Genomic DNA, 26,943 nt, shown 5'->3' with positions numbered 1-26,943 from the left:
GTAGGTTCTACAGAATCTCAGGGAGGAAATTAAATCTAAAACATCATCAGATGTAAGACACACTATTATTTTGTATACCTCTAAGAAAGAAAAAAGTACTGCCAGTTAACTATGCACAATGCTTTTTACCATTTAAGATACTTTCCAATTTTAGAGATGTTAAAATGTGGACAAGATAGTGTGTTTTAAAATTGATGAAATACAGAATTTAGAAGGCTCCTACCCTACCTCAGTCTTTTCCAAATCTATTCTTCCTATTTAGTGTGTTCTATTTTCCCATTATTATTTTTCAGAGACAGCACAAGTCTCCCCTCCTTCATGAAGCCTACCTAGATCCTTACTGTAAGATATGTTTCAGATTTCCTTTGAGCATGTTTCTTCCGCCACTTTCATTTTGAGTATTTCCCCTTAATAGAGAATCAAAAGCAAAATAGGAGTTACATAGTTCTGCTCTCTCTACATCATCTGCTAACACTGCACCATCTGCACCAAGCAGTGGGCCTGAACTTTCTTTCTTGTTCCTACTCTACATGTATTTTTTTTTTTTTTTTTGAGACGGAGTCTCGCTGTGTCACCCAGGCTGGAGTGCAGTGGCGCGATCTCGGCTCACTGCAAGCTCCGCCTCCCAGGTTCACGCCATTCTCCTGCCTCAGCCTCTCCGAGTAGCTGGGACTACAGGCGCCCGCCACCATGCCCGGCTAATTTTTTGTATTTTTTTTTAGTAGAGACGGGGTTTCACCGTGGTCTCGATCTCCTGACCTCGTGATCCGCCCGCCTCGGCCTCCCAAAGTGCTGGGATTACAAGCGTGAGCCACTGCGCCCGGCCTCTACATGTATTTTTTAAGTCCTTTTTATTGTTCTTAACATTTTTTCATCAGCCTCCGCTCATTCGGGGCTCTAACTTTACTTACAAGATTCTCTTTGTTTTACAAGTCTCTCAAAATTCTGAACTTATCATAGCACACCTTACACAACAACCATATTGGATTCTTTAGATGCCACTTTCTTTTCTTTCTCATCAGATTATTTTAATTTTTTATTTTTTGAGAGGCAGTCTTGCTCTTGTCGCCCAGACTGGAGTGCAGTGGCACGATCTCGGCTCACTGAACCACCACCTCCCGGGTTCAAGTAAGCCTCCTGCCTCAGCCTCCCAAGTAGCTGGGATTACAGGTGCCCACCACCATGCCCGGATAATTTTTGTATTTTTAATAAAGATGGGGTTTTACCATGTTGGCCAGGCTGGTCTCGAACTCCTGACCTTCAAGTGATCCGCCTGCCTCGGCCTCCCAAGGGGCTGGGAGTACAGGTGTGAGCTTAACTGTTTTTATAGTGTCAGATTAACTTGTTTGTATAGTGTAGAATTTTACTTTTTTTTGAGATGGAGTCCCACTCTGTCACCCAGGCTGGAGTGCAGTGGCGTGATCTCAAATCTTAGCTCACTACAACCTCCACCCCCTGGCTCCAAGCAATTCCCCTGCCTCAGCCTCCCAAGTAGCTAGGATTACAGGTGCACACCACCATGCCCAGCTAATTTTTTTGTATTTTAGTAGAGACGGGGTTTCTTCATGTTGTCCAGACTGGTCTCAAACTCCAGACCTCAGGCAGTCCGCCTGACTCAGCTTCCCAAAGTGCCAGGATTACAGGCATGAGCCACTGCACCCGGCCTAGAATTTTACTTTTTAGAAACTTTATCTCTTTTGCAAAAAACTTTATTACAGTGTGATTTCTGCTATGGCGTCATACAGCTTTTTTCTTTAAACTTGATCAAATTCTCTTTCCTAAAGAATCGCTAATCCTAGTGTTCCTTCTAACTCTTGTGAACTGCAAGATGGCATCATGGTTTCTCTCTCATGTGTCTCACTTCTACTTCACTATTTTATGCATGTATGTCAGAAGTAATTCCAAAGGAGTAGTTCTTTTCATTATTTCTTCCACTTAATGAAGGATGGAATGTTTCATATGCTAGTGACTTACACTTTTCTAGGGAAGAATTTTAGTTGGTTTCTTGATAGTTGGAGATCCATGTTGTTGGACCACTACTTTGCCACTTTGTGGAAAGTACTAAGAAAGCATTCATTCTTTTACCATATTGATTGAATCATACCATATACCAGGGACCAAACGTGGCCTTGAGGATATATGACAAAGCAATTAGACACAATCCCCGTTCTTAGAAACTTTACAGTTCAGTTGAATGTTAAGTAATATCCTTATCCAGTATACTTCCACAATAAAATTCCCACTCAGTTTTACCCCTACCCAAATGCTTCAACCTCGTTTCTGTCCTAAGGTTAATTGACCGTACAAGTCAATGTAGTAGTATTTTCTGAAAGTGTTATTTAAACTTTTTATTGTGAAATGCAATTTACATATTCTAAAAAATGCCTAAAATATAAATATACACCTAAATAAATTATTATATTGTGAGCACTCATGTATCACTACTGAGATCAAGAAATAGTTACTGGTATCCTAGAAGCCCATAGCCTCTTCCCAGTTACAACCACCTTTTCCCCTGCGAAAATAATCACTATCTTGATTTATATGGTAGATACTTTGTACCTTTTCTGTATAATTTTACTGCCAAAGTGTGTCCTTAAGACTGTAGTTTAATTTAGCCTATTTTTGAACATTATATAAATTGAATTAAACAAGGTATCTTTTGTGTCTGGCTTGTCATTTACCTGTGTTTTTGCCTATAACAATAGTTCATCCATTTTCATTGCTGTATATATTCTATTTAATGAACATACCATAGTGTATCCATTCTGTGGGTGGATATTTGAGTTGTTGAGTTTATATTATAAATGCTATTAACATTCTTGTGTATTTTTACACATGTGCACATATTTCTGTTGAGTATATTCCTAGGACAGGAATTGTTGGTTCCTTGAGCATACTTACTTTCAACTTTAGTAAGTAATGCCAAGCTATTTTCCAAAACAGTAATGTTAATTTTACATTCCTTCCAGCAGTGAATACAATCCTGTGGGCACCACGTCCTTACCAATACCAATATTTAGTATTGTCAGACTTTAATTTTAGCTGTTCTGGTGGGTAAGTTAATTGTGGTTTTAATTTACATTTACCTGATTATTCATGAGATTAACTTTTCATGTGTTTATGAGACATGCGCATTTAGAATTCTTGCCTAAGTTTCTATGGATTGTTTGTATTTTTTTATATTGATTTGTAAGACTTCTTTATATGTTTTGCCTACGACCCCTTTATCAGTTATATGTGTTGCAGTTATCTTCTGCCACTCAGTGGTTTACTTTTTCACTGTCTTAGTGGTGTTTCTTGATGACTAGAAGCTCATTTAATTTAAAGGTTATCAATCTTATAGTTGGTGATTTTGTGCCGTGTTTACTTTTATTTTTATTTTTTAGAGACGGGGTCTCCTTTCGTCACCCAGGCTGGAGTGCAGTGGAGCAATCATAGCTCACTGCTGTCTCAAACTCCTGGGCTTGACAGTTGTGCCATGTTTAAGAAATCTTTCCTACCCAGGGTTACAACGATATTCTTCTATTTAAAAGTGTTATTGTTTTGCCTTTCACATTTAAGTCTACAGTCCATCTGGTTGATTATTGTATATGGCGTGAAGTGGTATATCCAGCTTTATTTTTTTTCATAAGGATACCCAAATTACTAGGCATAATGATTTGAAAACTTCATTTTTTTCCCCCAGCATTGCTCTGTAGTGCTACTTTTGTCATAAGTCAAGTGCATATGTGTTTGGGTTGTTTCTGGGCTGTTTCACTGTGTATTTGTCTATTCTTGCACTAATGCCATACTCTTTTAATTACTATGGCTTTATAATGAGTTTTGATATCTAATAGAGGAAGTTCTCGTACTTTCTTCTTCACAAGTGATTTGGATAGTCTCAGCCCTGTGCATTTTCATATACATTTTAGAATCAGCTTATCAAGTTTCACCAAAACAAAACAAATTATCAATTAACCTTTTGCAAATTTATTTAATTTATTGAATCCCTATATTTGTTTTTGTTTGTTCATTTGTTTGTTTCTTTGTTTTGAGACGCAGTCTCGCTCTGTCGCCCAGGCTGGAGTGCAGTGGCGCGATCTCTGCTCATTGCAAGCTCTGCCTCCTGGATTCAAGTAATTCTCCTGCCTCAGCCTCCCGAGTAGCTGGGACTACAGGTGCATACCACCTCGCCCGGCTGATTTTTGTTTTTGTTTTTGTTTTTTTGAGTTGGAGTCTCACTCTGTCACCCAGGCTGGAGTGCAGTGGCGCAATCTTGGCTCACTGCAACCTCTGCCTCCTGGGTTCAAGCGATTCTCCTGCCTCAGCCTCCCGAGTAGCTGGGACTACAGGTGCACACCACCATGCACAGCTAATTTTTATATTTCTTAGTAGAGATGGGGTTTCACCATGTTGGCCAGGCTGGTCTGGAACTCCTGACCTCAAGTGATCCACCCACCTTGGCCTCCCAAAGTGCTGAGATTACAGGCGTGAGCCACTGCACCCGGCCAAATCTCTATATTTGAATAAAAGTGACATCTTTGCAATGTTGAATCCTCCAATCCATGACCATATTTTATTGTTTTATCTTTTATATGAAGCTAGATTTAAATTGCTGATGTTTCTTTAGGATTTTAAAATCTTGTTTATAGTGCATGAAACTAGTCTGAATTTTTCTTTATTCTTAATCTTCTTAAGTTTCATTTCAAGGTTGTGCTATTATAAAGAGTTAGAGGATGGTCTTTTTCTGTGCCTTTGAAGAATTTGTGTAATTTCCTTTCAATATTTGGTAGAATTGGCCAGTAAAACTATCAGGCTGGGCTTTTTCTTTGTTTGTTTAGTTGGTTTTGGTTTTGTGTGGCGAGGAAGAGAGACTTCACAATATACATTTAATTTCTTTAATAATTATATGACTACTTTGGTTTCTATTTGTCCATTTGATAAGTTATAGTCTTCTAATAATTTATTTCATCTAAGTTTTCTAATTTATTGACATAAATTCTTTCAGAATATTTTATTTTTCAATTCTGCAAGATCAGTAGTAAAGCCGTTTTTCATTTCTGATTTTGGTTATTTATGCCTTCTTTATTTTTTAAAATTATTTCTCAATGAGGTTTACCAATTTTGTTAGTCTTCCCAAAAATCTAGTTTTGGCTTTGTTAATCTATTGTATTATGTTTGTTTTTCTGTTTCATCAAATTTATTTTTACATCTTTATTATTTTGTCCTTTCTACTTTTTTTGCAATTGTTTTTACTATATTCTAGTTTCTTGTGATGGATTTTCAGTCTACTAATTTTCAACCTTTTTTCTTCTCTAATACATATATATATATATATATATATATATATATATATATATATGCAGTTACAGCTATAAATTTGAATTACTTTAGCTGCCTGTAGGTTTAAATATGCATCATTTTTCTTTTCATTCAGGTCAAAGCATTTTTTTTTTTTTTAGATGGAGTTTCACTCTCATTGCCCAGGCTGGAGTGCAATGGTGCAATCTTGGCTCACTGCAACCTCCGCCTCTTGGGTTCAAAAGATTCTCCTGCCTCAGCCTCCTAAGTAGCTGGGATTACAGGTGCCCACCACCACACCCGGCTAATTTTTTGTATTTTTAGTAGAGATGGGGTTTCACCATGTTTGTCACACTGGTCTCAAACTCCTGACCTCAGATGATCCGCCCTCCTCAGCCTCCCAAAGTGTTAGGATTACAGGCAGGAGCCACTGCACCCAGCCAGCATTTTTAATTTCCATTGTGATTTCTTCTTTGACTTGTGGGTTATTTAGAAATATGTCTTTCTTCATTATTGGTCATGAAATGTTTATAGATGTATTTTATTAATGATTTCAAGTTTAATTTTATTATGATCAGAGTATATGGTCTGTATGATATCAGTGTCAATATTTTTGAAATTTGTCAAAACTTCCTTTAAGACAGTATATAATCAATTTTTATAAATGTTCTCCATGTGTATTTGTATGTTTTTTACATGTGTATTCTCACCTTGTTGGGTATAATGTTCTATATAATTTATATCTAGTTTGTGTTAAACTTATTGTTGAAATCCTCTATATTAACTTATATCCTTTTGTCCATTTGTTCTGCTAATTACTTAAAGGTGTTAAAGCCTTCCCTTATGAGTGTGGATTTGTTTAAATTTTTCTTTATAGTTCTTGTCCGGTTTTGCATTATATGTATTGTGGGTATGTTGTTAGGTATACTTAACTTAGGTATTATTATATATTCCTGGTACAGATATTATAAAGTGATTCTCTTTAGTAATGTTTTGGCTTTAAAGTCTGTTTTTTGTAATATTGCTACAGCAGGTTTTCTTTGGAGAGGAGGTGTTAGGGTTAAAGTGGTTTATCTTTTTCATCTTCTTACACTGAACCATTCTTTATGTTTTAGATACAGTTGCTTAAGTTTTTAAAAATTCAGTCTATAAATCTTTATCCTGTAACTGGAATATTTATTTCATTTTTATTTAATGTAATTATTGATATATGTCGGTTTAAATCTTTCACCTTATTGTGTGCTATTTCTTACACATATTTTTAAAATCTCCATATTTACTTTCTTTGGTATTGATCTTGTTTTTTTTAATTTATCTAATTTTTTCCTTTCTAGTTTAGGAACTACATTTGAGCCTCCTCCAAGGATTTCACCAACTGTGGAACAAAAAAAAATTTTTTTTTTTAAATGGATAGTTGCGGCCGGGTGCGGTGGCTTACGCCTGTAATCCCAGCACTTTGGGAGGCTGAGGTGGGTGGATCACCTGAGGTCAGGAGTTCAAGACCAACCTGGCTAACCTGGTGAAACCCCATCTCTACTAAAATACAAAAAAATTAGCTGGGCGTGGTGGCTGGCGCCTGTAATCCCAGCCACTCGGGAGGCTGAGGCAGGCGAATCGCTTAAACCTGGGAGGCGGAGGTTGCAGTGAGCCAAAATCGTGCCACTGTACACCAGCCTAGGCGATAGAGCAAGACTCCATCTCAAAAACAAAAACAAAAACAAAAAGAATGGATAGTTGCATCTGTACTGATTCTTTTGCTTGTCACTATTCTCCATAAAAGTACAGTATAACAACTATTTATATAGTATTTACATTGTATTAGGTATTATAAGTAATCTAGCGATAACTTTAAGTATACGGGAGGATATTCATAGATTATATGCAAATACTACACCATTTTATATAAGGGTTTGAACATCTATGGATTTTGGGTATTTGCAGGGAGTCCTGGAACCAATCCTCCATGGATACCAAGGAATAAATATATATACTTTTACTAGAAATTACAACATACATCTTTGACTTAGAAGTACAGATAATATCAGTTCCTTAGACTATTTTATTTCTATGTATGCCCTGCAACTTAAATGCTACTTTTATATAAATATTTCTAAACTCCACAGACATTATTATTATTGTTTTAGTAGAGTTACTGGTCATCTAGATTTACCACTTTTTAGCTTATTTTCAATCCTGTTCATTTCTTTTTGCATTTCCAACTTTATATCTGGGATTAATTGTTATTTTTGAAGATCACCATTTAATATTTCTCTTACTGTGTGTTACTGACTGAAGGCAAATTCTATCAGCTTTTGTTTGTCTAAAAATATTTTTATTTTACCTGTGGTCTTGAAAGATATTTTTGCAGCATATAGAACTTTAGGTTGATAGTAATTTGCTTTCTATACTTTGAATATATTGTTCCATTGTCTTTAGGCTTTCGTTATTGCTGTTGAGAAGTCATATTATAATCTTACTGTTTCTTTGCAAGAAACTCTTGTCTCTAGCTGCTTTTAGACATCTTTTCTCCTTTTTCTCTCTTCTGGCTAGGTGTATTTTTCCTTGTATTTATTCTTCTCAGGATTTGTTGACCTTGAATTGTGGATGGATGTTTTTCTTCAATGTTTTGAAAATTCTCAGTCATTATCTATTCGAATTCATTTTCCGTCTTCTTCTGGAATTCTAAGTAAATGTATATTGTACCCTTTTCTAACTATATCTTCTGTATTTCTTAACTTTTCTTCTGTATTTTTTACTTTCCTTGTTTCTTTTTTACATAATTTCTTCAGATCTGTTTTCCAGTTTATATCTTTCTTGAACTGGGCCTAATATGAAGCTAAACTCAATTATTAAATTCTTTTGGACATTGTTTTAAAATTACAGAATATTCATTAAAAAACCTATATGTTGCTTTTTATAGTTTCCAATTGTCTGCTAAATTTTCAAGCTTTATTTTTATGCCTTTGAACAAAATAACTATAGTTTTATAGACTACATTTGCTCATTCCCTCATTACATGTCCTTTTGGATGTTTCTGTTGCCTGCTATTTTTGCTGTTTCTTCCTCATGCTGCATATGTCCTCATGTGCTTGGTAATCTTTGATTGATTGGTGGACATTATATTTGAAACATTATTTATAGAAATTATTTGAAGCTAGGGTTGATGTTATCTTCCTCCAGATATTTTCATTTGCTCTTCTAAGCCCCTGGGGGCACTAACTTTCCAAGATTATCTTTATCCAATTTTAGAGCTTAAGGTTTTTTATGAGCTACTCGAGACTGGAGGCCAGTCTGTAGTTCATGCAAGGGCTGCTTTATTTTAGGATTACCTGTGTTCCTAGGGTGGAGCTCTGATGATCCCAGCCAAAAGTACCAGAGTCCTTATACTTAGCAGGTCTTGGCATTGAAATTTTAATCCAAGCTTTGTGAGTTCGTATTCTGGTATGCAAATACTCCCAAAGCAAATGTGGCCCTGAGTTCAGGACTCACCTCTCTAGATTTCCATCTTTGCCCAATTTTTGTCCTATAGTTACTTACTATCTTGTTTGCTTTATGGTACTTTTCAAGTTTTTTTTTTTTTTTTCCTTTTGGTTTGTTTTGTGATTTGATTTTTGTTCAACTTTTGAAGTAGCCATTAGTGGGAAGGTTAGTCTGAATCCCCTAGTCTGCTGTTTTCAGAAGCAGAAACACCTGACTTTATGTTCTTCACATATGGTTTTACCATCCTGTTCCCTCTTTGATTTTAGAGAGATTCCCTACTTGCCCTATCCAATGTAGTAGCTCCTAACTACATGTGACTGTTGAGCACTTAAAATGTAGCGAGTTTGAACTCAGATGTGCTGTGAATGTAAAATATATACCAGATTTCTAGATTTCTAAGACTTACTACAAATAAAACAATTTAAAAGATTTTATTAATAAGTTTTATAATTGCATATTAAAATAGTATTTTAGCTATATTAGGTTAAATAAAAATATTATTAAAATTAATTTCCCTTGTTTTTACTTTTTAAATGTAATTTAAAATTTTTTAAATTACATATGTGGCTTGTATGTGTGATTTGCATTATATTAGTGTTGGATGGTGTTTGCTATGTAATAAAGTAGTTAGAACACAAGATCTGTGGTCTGGATTTGATTCTTGCCTATACTATTTACTAGCAGTGTAATCTTGGGCTACTTTTTGAACTTCTTGCTTTAATTTTCTCTTCTATAAAATGAGAATAATAGTAATATCCATTTCAAAGATATATTGTGAGGGGAAGATAAAAGACGTAAAGCTGTCAGCACAATGGATAACTTTAAGTGTTGATAAAAATTTAGCCATTATTTATGTTTTTGTTATTATTGTTGCTGTTATTATAGTATCAGATTTTATACTTCAGTGAGTTTTTTCTTTCTCTCCCTCAAAATTTTCCACATTACTCATAGTAATAGAGTTCTTAGCTGGATACTGTAATTTGACTGAGGACAGACATATGTACAAATTATATAAGAGAGGAAGATGTCACAAACAAATGCTCATTAAGTTTGGCTGTAGAAAATTTTTAATGCTTCTCCAAGATAATATTACCTAAAATATTTCTGTAGACTGGCAACTATATAACCAAGCTTTATAATTATGGTCCAGAAAGGAGTCACATAGCCAGGAAATGGTGGTGTGTTGGAAACAGTATTGTTCTGGGACTTGAGGCCTGGGCTGTAGTCCTAATTCTGCCACTGTGTTTGTCTAGAATCCAGTTTCCTTATTGTAAAATTGTGAGGTTGTATTAGATGCTCACTTATGCCCCCTTTAAGGTTATATAATTTTAACATATTAATACCTACATTTCACATATTTTGAATCTTCAGTTTAATTATCCTTAGGTTTTTCAGCTTATATTAGAATGGTAAGAGACTGAAGATAAGGTTACAGGAAGTATAGAGTCATGGTAAGATAGAGGCGCAATTTTTTCACCCAGAAAAATCCTACAAGATGCTTTAGTTTGTAACTAAACTATTTTTTTTTCTAGAATTGACTTTAATTTTACTACAGTAAAATGGAAACTTTAGATTGTATTATATTAAGATACTATACATATAGGCATTATGATTATAGTTTAGTGGAAAGATTGCTGGCCCTATCAGAATACCTGGGTTTTAACCCCAGTTTTGCCACTAGATAACTAAGTAAATCCTAAACAGTTTTTTTTTTTTTGTTTTGCTTTTTCCATGTGTAATAATTTGGACTGTAATAATGTAACACCTCACTCAGAGTATGCACTTGAAAAACTAATTCTTACTTACTGGTCTGTCTACTGTATAGGATTTGCATTAATATTGTGAAAACACTTTAGGGGAAAATAATTTAAAATATATGAATAGACATACAACTTTTCTTACTTTGATTATTTTTGCAAATTTGTTCTATTTAATCTTAAAGGGATTGTTTCTTTGTTTTCAAAGTATAGACCATTGAGAAAGAGGGAAAGCTCCCCAGTGTATTTTATGAAGCTAGCACAACCTTAAACCTGTTAAAGCAAGTTTAAACCTAGTAAAGATAGTATAAATACACAAACTGTGTACATGCACACATGTATACACACACACACACACACACACACACCTATGTGCCAAAGCTTCAAATAAAATACTAGCAAATGAATTCAGCATTGTATTTAAAGATTATATATATTGACTAGAAGGGCTTTATCCTAGGAATGTAAAGATGACTCTACACTACAAAATCTGTACATAATTTATTATAGCAACATATTAGAGGAAAATTTATGACTAAGCCAGTAGGTATTTCTCAAAAAGAAGGAAAATCATTTGATAAAAATCTAACAATTTCATTCATAGGGAAGTGCAGAGTAAAGCAACAGTGAAATGACATGCAGGACTGGCAGCATGTGAAGAAATAGGCCATCATACTTTGATGCTAGTGTGAAGTGTTACTGCTTTTTGGGAAAAAAACAGCAATAGCTTCTGAAATAAAAATGCACATTATCATTTGAATATTCCTGTTTCTGGGAGTCTTTCCTACACAAAATAATATATTAGTATTAGTGTATACTATAATGTTAATATATACTAATATAGCAAATTAGGACTTACATGCAAGGATATTTGTTTCATAGTTTGTAATAACTAAAAATTAGGAACAACATGAATGTTGATCACTGAAGGAGTGACTGAGTAAATTATTCTACACTTACACCGTGGAATATAGTGTAACCATTGAGCAGGAGGGATAATATTGTTAAGTTGAGTATGGAATGACAAATTATAGATTACTGTGTATAATGTAATCCATTTTTTTAATAAAAAGGGAGAAGCCTTATATATGTTAAATGTGTGCATGAGCCGTGAGAAATGTGTGGGAGTATTGGGTTAATAAGGGGTGAGATAGGTGAAGTGAGAATATCATTTTTATTTCATATGCTTCTGTAGTGTTTGATTTATTGTGAAGAGCATTTATCTTTGTATAACCACATTTAATGAAGGAAAAATGCTAAATAAATTCAAAGTATGAGCATGTGGGTTCCAAAGATGCTGCATTTGGCCAGCCAGAGACATGGAAAATGTAAAAGTATTATGCTACACCTTCTATTGTGGAGATATTTGTTATAATTTCCATCTACAACTATTATAACATTACTTCTGAAAAGAAAGATATTTTATACTAAGAAATGGTGGCATTAATGATTTTTTTCTTTTATAGCAACTCCGATCCAATATCCGAGAAATTGAGAAACTTTGTTTGAAAGTCCGAAAGGATGACCTAGTACTTCTGAAGAGAATGATAGATCCTGTTAAAGAAGAAGCATCAGCAGCAACAGCAGAATTTCTCCAACTCCATTTGGAATCTGTAGAAGAACTTAAGAAGCAATTTAATGATGAAGAAACTTTGCTACAGCCTCCTTTGACCAGATCCATGACTGTTGGTGGTAACGTATTGTACTAAGTCTTATTCTCAATCACAGTAGTACAGTTAATTAAAGCTCACCTCCTTGAGTAGATACTGAATTATCTATAGGTCTTCAAGGACCATTCGCTATCCTAATATGCTGAATCCTTGGACCCTGATCAGTGTTCCTGGAAATGTGTACCCTGGATATTTTGCGGAATAAAAAATTTGAGGCTATGCTTATGGAGTGGGACTTCAGGGGAAGTACCCATTTGTCTATTTATTGAAGAGAAACTTAAATATATTTCCTAAGGATAATGTCATTCTTGTCTGCAGAGTACTCTTTACTCCTTTCCAGGTGCAGGGGTGACCTCTTCAGGCATGCTTTTTTTTCTTAAGCATTCTGATTTTCGGAGGCGATGTTAGATCTATCTTTCAGCCAAGTTCTCTGAATAACTGACAACATTAAGTAATCTACAATGGGAGTTAAGCCATCATCTTCTGTGAAGTGATACTCTAAGAAACAGCCCTGTGAAATTTGTCATTACATCTCTTCTAAGGGTGTAATTGATAATTGCTGATCACATTATAATAATGTCTTTAATTCTGAAAATATTCTTGGCTTAATACATAGTAGTACTTCAAAGTAGTTGATCTTTTTTTTTTATCTTTTGGGTATTCAGTGGAATAACTGATAAGGTTTTCCTACTTAAATTGTTTACTAGAAAGCTTAGAGCCAACATTTTTAGCCACCAAAAGTCAAATTTTTAAACCTATCCTAGCTTTGTTTTATAACTACTGCCCTTGTTTGCTTTTTTGTTTTAGTGTTTCTCTTTTGTTAGTAACTCGTCTCATCTTGTTATATTTTATAAATTATTCTAAGCTACCTTTAATCCTTATGGAAAAGGTGGAGTATAAGTAAGTTACAAATTAGAATAGAATCTTAGAGATGTTACATCTGCCCATTTTTTCTTTTTTTATTTACTCAGGGCACTCCTGCATCACTATCTCCAAAGCCAGATTATTTTTAATTTTATATTTTCAGTGCTAATGATCCAGTAATTTATAGAGAGATTAAAAAAAACTTTTGGAAGAAACGTTTAGGCCACTAATCAGAGTTTCTGGGTAATCTTGCTTTTGTTGTAGCCTTAATACCTAGCACAATGCTTGGCACATAATGGACCTAAATGTTTTATAAACATAAATACATAAATATCTTTTTAGAGACAATTTTGTAATTTCACATGCACTGTAATCACCTCACTCTGTGGATAACCAGTACCGTAAATGTTTTTGAGAGAAAGAGATGCTAGCACTCAATCCTTGGTTGAAAAGTATTTGGGAAGAATGCTTTTTGATAGTTTGTAATTACCATTTCATTATTCTGTTCATCTATAGTTATTGCTGCCATATTGGTGAGGTTGAAGGCTGTTTTTATCACTTAGTGCAAACTGATGCTTTATGTGCACATGTGGAGTAACTGGATTTTATAGTTCCATGTGATTAAGGGCTCATCTTATGTATCCAGACATTGTGATAGTTGTGATGGTAATAATAACTCTGAAGATAACCTGTATTTTCTGGAAAGAGTAACTAACATCAATCTCTTTGCTACTTAGCTTTGAATTGCCTATCTCTAGCAATTCCCCTATCAAACAAAAATTTGGAGTTCTATCTGAGAGTTTTCTCACAGTATTTTAATATCCTAATACTTGCTTTAATTTGCATTTTATTATTGCATTATTTGTGTTACTACCAGTAGAACTGTTTGGGATCAACAACTTTGGGCTTTATGTCATCAGAGAAATTGGGTGATTATTATTAATAGAAAAAGGCAGTTTACCCAGTTTGCTGGCAATTAACTTTCTCCATAGGAAGCTGATTGGTATATAAAAAAAAAAGTTCGGCAGATTTTGAAGAAGTATGTGCATAAAGGAAATGAAAAAATTGGAGCAGAGCCAGAGAATGAGGGAGAAGAAATAGCAGGTGAAATTCACTTCCCAATTCTCTTGATTCTCAGACTTCTCAATTCACCAAATGGGCTACTAAAGACCTAATTACTGGGAGAAAACTAAAAAATTAAATCTCTATAACTAGTATTTATTTGGTTGAGACAGTCATTCTATTAATAAAATCAATACCTAGGTTATACCTAAAACAGTGTATAGAATTTCAAATTCTGAATAGTCTGCTTGTCATAGTGTGCTTTCACTATTAATCCACTGCCAACATAAAGCAATTAAAAAACTACAGTCTCACCAAGTGCCTGAGTATTTCACCAAGTGTGAGAGTTTCTACTCTATTGCCTCCAATCCAGAAATATTATTAATAAATAAGAGAATGGAAAAGGAAATGAATAATGAAAGGAAAGCAAGTAACTAATTTACATAAGACTTTAATAATGGGGTAAGAATTGAGTTTGCTCCATATTTGGTCTTCTTCTAGCTGTAGACTGTTTTTGTCATTCTACATGTTTTTATTCTATGCTCTCCAGCTTTTCCTTATTTTTGCTTTAGATACTCATTATAGTAGCAACAGCCTATATGGAAAATCTGTTTTATTGCATAGAAGTTAAGTGCCTTAAAATACTTTTTACTTTACAAATTCAATCTGATTCTAAATAAATTGGTTGGAAACATCAGCAGAGATTCAGAAGCAATGTTGCCACATTTCCATGAGTAAGATCAAAAATACAAAAATAGTTTTTCATCTACAGATAGAAATAACAAGTAGAATAGGATGTTTTATGTTCTCTGGAGAATGAAAGAAGCTTATTAAGTTTAGGGAGAAGCTGAGATGATTTTGCTGTTTCTTTTGTCCAGATTCTGAGAGTTCCTAAAGCAAATCTTCTCTGCCAATCTTCTTGATCTGAGAAACTCCCTTCTGTCTCACTTGTGTGTCTGGTTTCATTTTTAGCATATTGCTTTCCACCAAGTGAAGTGAGGAGCCTCCAAATCTGATTTGTATTTAGAAAGGTGATTCAAGTCATACAGAGTGAATCAGTGCTTCTTTCCATTTTTGTCTTTCTTTACTCTCAGGACACACACTTCAGTAGCGCAAAAGGAACAGAATCTTGTTACATTTTAAACAAATATTCACAAAAGAAAAGAATATAATCTTAAAACTGCTGGGAACTTCAGACCAGCATATTGAATTTGATGAAATTTAGATTTTTATCACAGGTATATACATGTACTGAACAGTTTTATGAAACATGTAGATGGTTTGTATTATATGATTCCGAAGATGTGTTTTCTATTGGTTTTAATTTTTTTTAAAGTCTTCATTTGCAGCTAAGTTAAGCCATTCTTAGAAGTAATTTTATTTTGATAGATAGGCTTATGTAGATGATCAGTAAATTAATTTCACTATTTTTAAACTATCAGAACTGGAAAACATTTCAGCAATGCTTTTGAATTAATTTAGATTTATAATAAAATTTTTTCTTATGTGGTGAAGGTTAGTGGAAGTTTTTTATATATTATAATTCTTGGTAAAATCATTGCTGTTCATAAAGTATGGAGAAAGAGGGAGAGAATACTTGGATATATACAAAAGGGAAAGGCCTTATGTTATTTCGTTTATTTCTCACTTCAGCTAAACCAACAATAAGGTTTTAAAACCAATCCTGGGGTTTAAAAAACAGTGGTGAGTGATAGGTCCTATGTTCTACTTGCCCTTTATGCTTCTGGTTTGTGTGTGGGTGGGAGTACCTGAGATGATTATGTTATATGAAACAGTTGCAATTTTTTACTTCTGTAGACAGATCTAAAGTTCTTCAGCTTTCTTTCCTGAAACTATAATCTATCTCAGCGTTTTGCCTTATCACGTCCATAGCAGTTTGTAAAAGTTCAAAGGATCATCACTGAGGTAGTGATTTTAAATGCAAGCTGGAATAAATGAATTATGGAAGTTGTAGAAATGAAAAGATTTGCTTTAATTGATAGTCATGCCTTGAATTGATTAGTGAGGTTTAGAGTTTTAAGTTTACATCAGGGTTTTTTATGGAAGAGAACAGACCTCTTTGTTCTAAGACTCTATTTGAACTAAGATGCATACGTAGTTTGGTTTCAAGTGAGACGTAAATGACTTAAACATTTTTATGCTTTACTGAGGGAAATCTTTTATGTGTGTTTAAAATGTCAAACATTTCCCACACATTTTTTTAGATTAAGTATTAATATATAATAGTCTGTCCTCATTTCGTTGCGTACCCTCGCAAACTTCATTTGAATCCTCTTTAATAGTACATAAATTATGGGTTTAAAAAATATTTTGAGTGGTCATGGTTATAAAGTTCTCCTTTATATTTGATCTGTTAATAATAATGAAGTTATCATTATTCATCATAATGTTAAAGAAGTGTAAATACCTGGAAATATTAAGTAGAAGAAAGGTCATAGAGTAATTCATTTATCTTGGTTGATGTGAAAATGAGAGTGTCTTTATGGCGATAATGTAAAGCATAGAGTAACTATTTTAAGCATTTGTAAAAATCATTTAGAGCTTTTAAGATATTGGCTATTTGCCATACTGTTTTAATGTAAAACTTACTCTGTATCGCCTGCCTTTGCTCTTCCTTTAAGTTAAATAAATATATTCAGATAAGATTAAAAACACTCTCAGTCCTGATAAATCTACAAATTACTTTTTAGTCCATTGAGTATGCCCTTCCTAAACAATTGAAACATTTTTCCTAGAGAGGTAAAGCATTCATAGGCTTTAAAGGTAAAATAGTAATGCAGTTTTATAAAATACTATTTCAGTTATAGGTTTGGCTGAAAGGGGCATTGAGAGAATATGAACTTAGAGTTATAATTGCTTACTTTTAGGAGTAGATCAGGTGCCACATGTCATCATGGCATTTCTCTGCTTATAACCCTTCAACAGCTCTCTTTGGTGTGCCAGATAAAGTCCAAAGTCTTTAACTGATCTACAAGGCCCCTCCTGACCATCTGTAGGCTTGTACTTGTAACTTGTCTTTTACTTCTTGCTTTGGTACCATCAAACTGCTGATTTACATAGCTATATTGTTTATTCCTTGAGGGCCTTTGTTCATACTGGTTTTTCTACCTAGAATGTGTATTCCTCTCTTCTTTGCCTAGGAACCTCAAGTTTTCTAGAAAGGCTTCCCGTGAGTTGCATACCATATCAAACTGGATCAGATGCCACCCACAGCTCGGAACTCTCATAAAATACTTATGTATATATGTCTGATTCTAGATAGATACCAATGCAGTCTCCTATTGTTTTATAATTTCTTTTTGTATGTCTGGCTCTTCTAAAATGCAAGTTCCTTGAGAGAATGTACTCTGTGTTAATTACTTTTTATCCCTGGCACCCTAACACAATACTCAGTGGGTGCTCAGAAAATGTAAGTGGTAGATGTTTTGAGCTTGAAGTGAAGGGGAGATAGTAGAACCTCAGATCTTTTGTTTCCGTTTCTACCATAACTATCCTAGAGCAGATCACCATCATGTTACACTGGGTATATTGGAAAGCCTTCAGACTGTTTTTTTGTTTTTGTTTTTGTGTTTTTGTTTTTGTTTTTTTTTTGAGACAGAGTCTCGCTCTGTTGCCCAGGCTGGAGTCAGTGGAGTGATCTTGGCTCACTGCAACCTCTGCCTCCCAGGTTCTAGTAATTCTCCTGCCTCAGCCTCCTGAGTAGCTGGGATTACAGGTGCACGCCACCATGCTGGCTAATTTTTTGTATTTTAGTAGAGATGGGGTTTCGCCGTGTTGCCCAGGCTGGTCTCGAACTCCTGAGCTCAGGTGGTTTTTTTATTCTCTAATTTTGTCACCTTCCAACTCCATCCTTAATGTGTTTCTCATACGGTGGCTATAGTTTTCTCTGTAAATCTAAAATCTGATTATGGCACCTTCCCAGTAGTCTCCAACTATTTTTAATAGTAACATATTGATCTTTTGTGAAAAACAAAACTATTTAACATAGTTTACAAATGCCATGAATAATCTCAAAGTAGATTTCCAGCCTTAGACTTTGCTTTTCACCTCATCACAGTCAGCTATACTGAACATTTTTCGGTCCCTAAGCGTATGCACATACTGTTCTCTCTGACCTGAATACTCTTTGCTTCTCCTTCTACGCCTGCACCAGTTCACCTATATAGTAATTTCTGTTCATCCTCAGGCTTCAGCTTCAGAGCCTTCTCTGACCACTCTCACCTCCACAAGTCTAGGTTAAATACCTCTCATCTGTGCCCATGTAGCACTCTATACTTACCAATATTTCAGTTCTTATTAGACTATACTGACTGAACTTGACTATTAATATGTCTGTATCACGCATTTTATGGTAAGATCTGTTAATAGTAGCAGCAGCAGTAACTAATTTATTGAGCACTTGTACTTTATATATAACCCGGGTACTGTGCAAAGTAGATATCACCTTATTTTACAAATGAGAAAAACCAGCCAAAGAGATGAAATACCCAAGGCAAACAGTTAATAAATAGCCAAATCAGAATTCTAACCCAAGTCTTTCTGACTAGGCCCAGGCTCCTAACCACTACACTATGTTGCCTCTTCCGAACCGTTTTTATGGTTTGCCATTGTGTCTGCAGCACCTCAGCACACTAATCAGCAGGTAGTAGGCATTTAATAAATGTCAATTCAATGAATGAATGATTGGTAAAACCAATATGAGGAAATAAAGACTTGAAGGTAGATTTTAAAGTATGAATTAATTCATCATCATAGTGGTGTTTAATGGAGAAAGTCCTAGTGGGTTGACGACTTTTTAAAACTCAAAAGAAGTAGAAGCACTGGAGGCATGGGCCAGAAGATTGACTCTGAGGAGAAGAGTAGTGACAAAAAAGACATATAGTAATGTTTGGTGACAATCTTATTATTACCAATAGTGACTGATTATCATTAATAAAAACATATTACTTCCCTGCTTTCAACACCTTCTGTATCTGGTATTTACATTGAAATAGCCAAATAGAAGTTTAAGGATGAAAAATATTAAGCCTATTTATATAGGTACGTCTCCTTTGAACATTGGCCAAGTAGAATAGTTTTCCTTTGGTGCTTCTTCCACATGTAGCCCTAGTTATTCAGATTGGATAGATGGTATTTGTAGCCATTTTTTAGATGACTGTGTAGATTAAAAAAATATGTGTGTAAGCTTGGTGTCATGGCTTACGCCTGTAATTCTAGCATTTTGGGAAGCTGAGACAGGAGGATCAGTTGAGGCCAGGAGTTCAAGACCAGCCTGGGCAACATAGCAAGACTGTGTGTCAGTTAAAAAAAAAAAAAAAAAAATTTAAGAAAAAAAATGTGTTAACTAATCTGGGGAACAAGCTACCCCATGGATAAATCTTTTTTTTTTTTGAGACAGGATCTTGCTCTGTCACCTAGGCTGGAGTGCAGTGGCGTGATCACTGCTCACTGCAACCTTGACCTCCCAGGCTGAAGTGATACCCCCACCTCAGCCTCCCAAGTAGCTGGGACTACAGGTGTGTGCCACTACACCTGGCTAACTTTTAAATTTCTTTGTAGAGATGAGGTCTCACTCTATTGCCCAGACGGGTCTTGAACTCCTAGGCTCAGGCAGTCCTCCCGCCTCAGCCTCCCAAAGTGCTGAGATTATAGGTGTGAGCCACTGCACCCAGCCAAACAATTCTATTTTTGTAGAATAATCAATTTCCCTTTTAGCCTAAATTTAATTAGAGACCATTTAACATGGCATTTGTTTTATGAAATCAATTTATGCTATCTCTTTTCTAACAAAGCAAATAAACTCTAAACATGGGGTTATTATGTTCATCCAGGAGCATTTCATACTACTGAAGCTGAAGCTAGTTCTCAGAGTTTGACTCAGATATATGCCTTACCTGAAATTCCTCAAGATCAAAATGCTGCAGAATCGTGGGAAACCTTAGAAGCGGTATGTTAAAAAATATTTTCTTTTTGGTAGTTGTGAGGCATAAAAGTAACTTCCTCTCCCTTTCTTTTAAAGGACTTAATTGAACTTAGCCAACTGGTCACTGACTTCTCTCTCCTAGTGAATGTAAGTATATAACTGTTTTGGATGCAGAATTGTTGGATTATTAGAATGAGAAGCTTTTATAATCACTAGGCTTTTAATTAGAATTTTAATAGAACTTATAATTTTTAAGACTGGTATTAAGCCATAGATAGAAGTTTAACTGTTCTCAAATTCCAGATTAATTCAAGAAACTTTTATTAAGCACTTGTTATATACAAGCACTGTGTTAGATGCTTAACATTGAGAGTGTGATCAGGTTGGATATAGAAATAAATGAAGCCCATTCTCTGCCTTTGAGGATTCTTGTTTTTTTTTTTTTTTGAGACGGAGTCTCACTCTGTCGCCCAGGCTGGAATGCAGTGGCACAGTCTTGGCTCACTGCAACCTCCGCCTCCCAGATTCAAGCAATTTGCCTATCTCAGCCTCCTGAGTAGCTGGGATTACAGGCACGTGCCACCATGCCCGGCTAGTTTTTGTATTTTTAGTGAAGACGGGGTTTCGCCATGTTGGTCAGGCTTGTCTCAAACTCCTGACCTCATGATCCACCCGCCTCAGCCTCCCAAAGTTCTGGGATTACAGGCATGAGTCACCACACCCTGCCGCCTTTGAGCATTCTACAGTGAGTGAAGATAGGCCTGGACCCCAGAAACTGAGCGTTCAAGCATGATGGCTAAATGCAAAAGCAAGAATGAAGAGAGGTATTATCAGCTCCAAGGAAAAGCATTTAATTCCAAAGGAAGGAGGCAGGAGTCATAAGGTAGAAGCATTAAGGATAGCTTCACACAGGTAGACAGTATTTGTATGAGCCTTGAAAAATGAGTAAATATCCACAGGGGGAAGTTATGGAGTATATTTGAGAAGCTGAACAAAGATATGGAGTAGAGAAGTGTATGGCCTGTTCCAGATTGACAAGTACTGCAGTATAACCAAAGCATAAGGTACCATGGACAAGCAAGGAGGATGAGGGCCAGATTGTGATGGCTTTGAATGCCATCCTAAAGAATTTGAACTTTACTTTGTGGGCATTAGAAAGCCTAATACTGATTCTTGAGCAGGTTAGAGTCATGCAGTTCAGTCTGTGCTTCAGAAAGATCACTGTTGGCTTTGTGAATAATGGCCTAAGAGAGGAGGAGGTCATGGAAAAGAAGACTGGTTAGGAATCAATTGCAAGAGTTCACCTGGGGCAATGGCAATACCAGTGTAAAGGTAAAGGACAGCTGAGAGATATTTCTGGGGGACTTAGCAAAAATTGGAGGAAGATGAGTCAAAGATAAGGAACATTGTCTTTATTCTGCATAATTGGGTGTCAGTGATACTGTTAACATAGATTAGGAAGCACAAAGTCAATTTGGTGGGAAAGATAGATTTTCCATCATTTTTCTAAATTGTTCTTTTTGTCTTTCTCAGGAGTTATGGGAAGGTAGGATGTATGAATATGTGTGTATGTATATTTATGTATGTGTGTCCACACAGGCATACCTGTTTCTGCTTGCAGTTCTGTCTAGATTTAGTTCTTTGTTTCTGATCAAACCATGATTTTGGGGTTATCTTTGAGTTATGGTTTCCCTGAGATCTAATTTTAAATGAGAAGTTCCTAGATCACACAATCAGAATTGGAATGAGAAAGGACTCAAGAGGCCAACTAATCTAATCCCTCTACTCTTGCCCCAATTTCTAAAATACATGGTCTTTTAGCCTCTTTTGGAACAATTACAGCACAAGGATATTAATACTTAAACCATTACATTTGGAGGGTCTAACTCTTAGAAGAGTTAGAGTTAAAAGTGTCTGCCCTATAATAACTTCTTTTTGGCATTTTTGGCCTCTAAAGCTACATACTGAACGAATTTTACCTTCTTTCCATATGAAAGTCTTTCAAGGTTTTGAAACCATCATCTTTCCTCACTCTATCCTACCCCACCATGTTTTTTTCTCTTCAGAACCCTTGCTTCTTTTGCATTCCTTCTACAATATAATTTCTAGGCTTCTCAATACTGGCTTCTTACTCTGCTTACGTTCCATATTCTGGATATTTTCTTGAAATGTGTTACCTAAAATTGAATGCAGTAAATTTTTTGAACTGCTTCTGGATGCCTCTAAGTTAGAAGAAGCAAAATATTTGAAGTTTCTGGATTAGGTATCTGTACAATATTAATATGCTCGCAAACAGAAGGAAATAATAGAACAAGAATCCCCAAATATCTGTTGTTTCAGAATCAACATTTATTCAACTATTATAAACTAATAATCTCTGAATCCAGTGCAGTTTGTAAAACCTATACATGTATGGTTACACAAATATATACACTTGCCAAAAGTCATTGATCTGTACACATAAAATGTGTTTTAATGTATGTAAATTATACCTCAATAAAGCTGATTTTAAAAAACAAACTACACATGTACAAAGTTCTTACTCAATACAAACACATTTCTTTTCTACTGGGATAGGCACATAAAAGAAATATTAAAGTTTTGTGATCATATGATAGTTACATGTTTGATTACATTATGTAAGCAGCTCATAACCTCTAATCTAAGGGAGATTTGTGTAGGAAAACTCTGGCTGTAGCTACGGCTCTATACAAATGTCCTGTTTGTAATAATCTGTATAAGTACATGAGACAGAATGGTAATAAGCAAAAGCTCAAAGGAGAACCCCTGATTATTATTCCCAGGGTGACTAAGTTCTCGTGACCACATGGCCAAGGATTCACAGAAGCTCTATTTAGGCACAGAATGACCTGGGAACATAACCAGAGTGACCACATCCTCTCATTATCATCACATGGACATGATAGCATCTAGACAAATTAACCATGTATTTAAGGAACACTTTCTATGTGCGTAGCACTGTGCTAAGTTCAATGAGGAATAGAAAAAAGCATTTAAAAAAACTTACAAGATAGTAGTAGTGGTTGCACAATATTGTGAAGGTACTTAATTGCCACTAAATTGTACACTTCAAAATGGTTAAAATGGTAAATTTATGTTATATTTATTTTACCACTATAAAAAGAATTTACAAAGCCATTGGCAGATCAAGGTATAGTACAATAAATGTTAATAAATTAATATCTACTAGGTACCCTGCTCTATTTTTCTTCAGCCTTTGTTGTTCAAGTGCCCTCTGCTCTTCCTATAACTTTGTAACTAGCCCTATTTCTAGTGAAGGAGAATTTAAAGAACCCTGGGCCAGTAGTTCAGTAACAACTCACCCTTGCTGCTAGTCTGTTTTGACTTCTGCCTTTTGCCTTATTCCCTGTCGTTTTTGTAATCCAGTTTTACTCTGGAAACATAAAAACTGGTAGCAATGGATTAGATCAGATTCCTTCATTTATTACCTATGTGACCTTCAGGATGTTATTTGACAACAATGAGCTTTATAACACTGATGGGAGGACTAAATGTGATAATGTCTGTTATTAAGTATTTCCCATTCTCTTCCATTCCACTGACCCCAACTGCATTCCCACTTTTGTCCTTCCTTTATTTCCATTCCTTGTTTGGCTCTTTGCAAAAATTCTACTTTTTCCACCACTATTATCCTTAGGCATTTTAGTACTGGAATTCCTTCAGTCCCTTTCCAACTGCTAAATCCTCTGATAGCAACATCCTACTTATCTACTCTGCTTATTGCTTACTCGAGACCAATATAATCACTTATTTTGCCTATATATCATAGTATTTATAAGTTTGCTTCTGGGCCTTTTTGTGTATATGATTGCATATGATTAAGGAGTATATAGGAATATATTATAAGAGTTTAGAACCAGAATAGCTCAATGTGAACAGGATTGGTCAAGATCTAAGATTAGAACTTGGCCTTGAAGGCTGGCTGGAATTTAGAGAGGAATAAATGGAAGTACCTGGAGTTTTGGTATTACCCTCTTAAATAAACTCATAGCTTTCCAAGAACCTTAAACTTTACAACTACTATCAGAACTCTCCAAGGAAGACCATTGTTAATGATATAAATGGATTTGGGGATTAATTTTTGAATGTATTACTATTGCTTGACATAGAGGATGCTAGGCCTATGAGTGTCCTCAACAGGCATTCAAGAACAAAACAATTCATTGGTTTTGAATTTATATTCCCAAATTGCATTCTGCTTGACAAGTATAATAAATCACAGTTTATACAGAAACTTAGGTACTCCTATAGCTGTTCGTCAAGATTTGTTATGTTCAGGCCAATAGGGGGACTTAATTCAATGTTCTTTAAAATGAAATCCATAGACATATTCTTAGAGTCATTTGAGAATTTTCTTTTTCTGTAAAAGGGGGTCTATATATTACTCTAGCTTGAGAAACACTGCAGTGTAATGAGCTAAACACTTAAATATGGTTTAGTTCATTGTTAAAGGAATGCTGAGAACATATATGGGGTGCCAAACTATAAAATGGCAGGCATGGAATTTGAAGATGTCAAATGTAGGAGGCCTAAGCAGATGAAAATAAACATAAGCAGATCAGAAGCAAAACCTCAGGGGAGATTGATAGATAGAGGTGAGGAGGCTCCTGCACCACCATTAATGTTTAGAGCTTGATTTCACAGGCTGGAGCAGGGTTGTATATGTATCTTTTGGTCCCACAAAAAGAGCCAAGGACATAGTGGACAGGTAGTGACCCAATTCAGCTCTGTATGGAGTCTGGTTTGGCATTCTGCTGATGGTGATTGACAACTCTGTGACAACAGTTTGCTGCCTAACTGTAACCTTTTTGGGGGTCAGTGAGTCCTCCTTACTCAAGAAGCAGAATTTGAAAATATGGGCAAAGTTTGAAGTTGCAAACCAAGCAAAACACGGACAAGAGAAAGGCAGACACAATCAAGGGGTGGCTATTGATCCCAGGATAGGGGCTGTCTGCCCTCTGCCTTCTTCCCACACCCCAGCCCCATATTTTAGCATGCTTTCTGATGGCATGAATAAATACTTACAGATGTGGGCTACTCCCCAGGGTGGGATGGGCCTCATCAAATGCTGGTGATTGCAATGATGGGGAACTTTGTAGTCAAATAATTAGTGATCTCAGGATTGGTTTTTTGCTTGTGGTTGCTTCTTCAGTTATTCCAAATGATTTTTATGAAAAAATATTTAAATTATTTTAAAATTTTTCTTTAATTTTTAAAAAGTCATAGAAATACAATATCCAACCCTTTTTAAAAGAAGAAACATTAAAAAGTATTTCCCTGAGGCTTTACGATTACACTTGGGGTATAGAAATGGCAATAATCCTGGCAGGCTCCTCCCTCTTGCTGGAATTATTTTGGGGCTGAAGGAAGGGAGACACATTGACTGTTTTTCCTCTGCCTTTCAACTCATCAACATATGACAGCTGATGATAGAGTTTTAAGCCTGTGATTTATCTGCTAGCATAGACTGTTTCAGGCAAGAGTGGAAAGTGTTGGGGGTGTCCTAAATAGAAACAATGATAGGGTGTCAGAAATCTAGACAAGTTGTATATTATTAGTGCTGGAACTTTTTCTTCTATGGGTCAGAAAAAGAAAGCTGACTTAAATAAGTTGCGCTATTGAGGAAAATAAAAATTGAATGAATGAATGCTGAAAGATACCTGAAGTTTTAGTGTCCTAGAATTTTCAAGAATCAAAAGAGGCCGGGCGCGGTGGCTCACGCTTGTAATCCCAGCACTTTGGGAGGCCGAGGCGGGCGGATCATGAGGTCAGGAGATCGAGACCACGGTGAAACCCCGTCTCTACTAAAAAATACAAAAAATTAGCCGGGCGCGGTGGCGGGCGCCTGTAGTCCCAGCTACTCGGAGGCTGAGGCAGGAGAATGGCGTGAACCCGGGAGGCGGAGCTTGCAGTGAGCCAAGATCGCGCCACTGCACTCCAGCCCGGGCGACAGAGCGAGACTCTGTCTCAAAAAAAAAAAAAAAAAAAAAAAAAAAAAAAAAAAAAAGAATCAAAAGAAAAAGTTAAATATATTTTTTGATAGATGAGAGTTAACACTTCCTTGGGGAAATCAGGATAAGTTTTTCTATTTTCCCCCCTCACACTTTGCAAACACATTTTATCCCCACTTCAACTCTATGAAGGTATAAATATCATTATTACTTGATAAATGAGAATACTGACACCTAGAGAGCTTGAGTAATTTGTCTAAGAGCACATAGTGGCATTTGCTGAGATTTGAAAACAGATTATCTGACTAAAGGTGGTGCCCTTGATCTGAACACATTTAATAGTGGTTCTTAAAGCGTGAGAATTGTGGACTGGCAGCATCAGCATCACCTGGGAGCTTACTAGCTCAGGCTTCATCTCAGGCCTACTGGATCAGAAACTCCGGGGATTATGCCCAGCAATCTGTGTTTTAAGAAGCCTCCAGGGGCCGGGCGCGGTGGCTCACGCTTGTAATCCCAGCACTTTGGGAGGCCGAGGCGGGCGGATCATGAGGTCAGGAGATCGAGACCATGATGAAACCCCGTCTCTACTAAAAAATAGAAAACATTAGCCGGGCGTGGTGGCGGGCGCCTGTAGTCCCAGCTACTCGGAGAGGCTGAGGCAGGAGAATGGCGTGAACCCGGGAGGGGGAGCTTGCAGTGAGCCGAGATTGCGCCACTGCACTCCAGCCTGGGCGACAGAGCGAGACTCCGTCTCAAAAAAAAAAAAAAAAAAAAAAAAAAAAAGAAGCCTCCAGGTGGAAGACTGAGAACCATTGTTAAACTTGTCTCTGACAGAGACATTCAAAGGAAAACTGATAAGGGACTTTCTTAGGTATTGTGTTAGAGATGCC

The 26,943-nt window shown here is 35.8% G+C and overlaps 1 protein-coding gene across 4 annotated transcripts in view; it reads left to right on the top strand.

The window, feature by feature from the left end:
- STX17 (syntaxin 17) overlaps nucleotides 1-26,943 on the top strand; it is a 70,352-nt gene that overhangs the window by 33,142 nt on the left and 10,267 nt on the right. For all 4 annotated transcript variants that reach the window (XM_055271684.2, XM_063636193.1, XM_063636194.1 and 1 more), the window contains 3 exons: nucleotides 11,987-12,212; nucleotides 19,969-20,084; nucleotides 20,157-20,207. In XM_055271684.2, the coding sequence (XP_055127659.1) occupies nucleotides 11,987-12,212; nucleotides 19,969-20,084; nucleotides 20,157-20,207 (393 nt within the window). The remainder of the gene's footprint in view (nucleotides 1-11,986; nucleotides 12,213-19,968; nucleotides 20,085-20,156; nucleotides 20,208-26,943) is intronic.

The sequence above is a fragment of the Symphalangus syndactylus genome, chromosome 3 (assembly GCF_028878055.3).
Source record: "Symphalangus syndactylus isolate Jambi chromosome 3, NHGRI_mSymSyn1-v2.1_pri, whole genome shotgun sequence".
NCBI classification, from domain to species: domain Eukaryota; kingdom Metazoa; phylum Chordata; class Mammalia; order Primates; family Hylobatidae; genus Symphalangus; species Symphalangus syndactylus.
The sequence above is the reverse complement of the archived record's forward strand: the minus strand, read 5'-3'. Positions and strand labels throughout refer to the sequence as shown.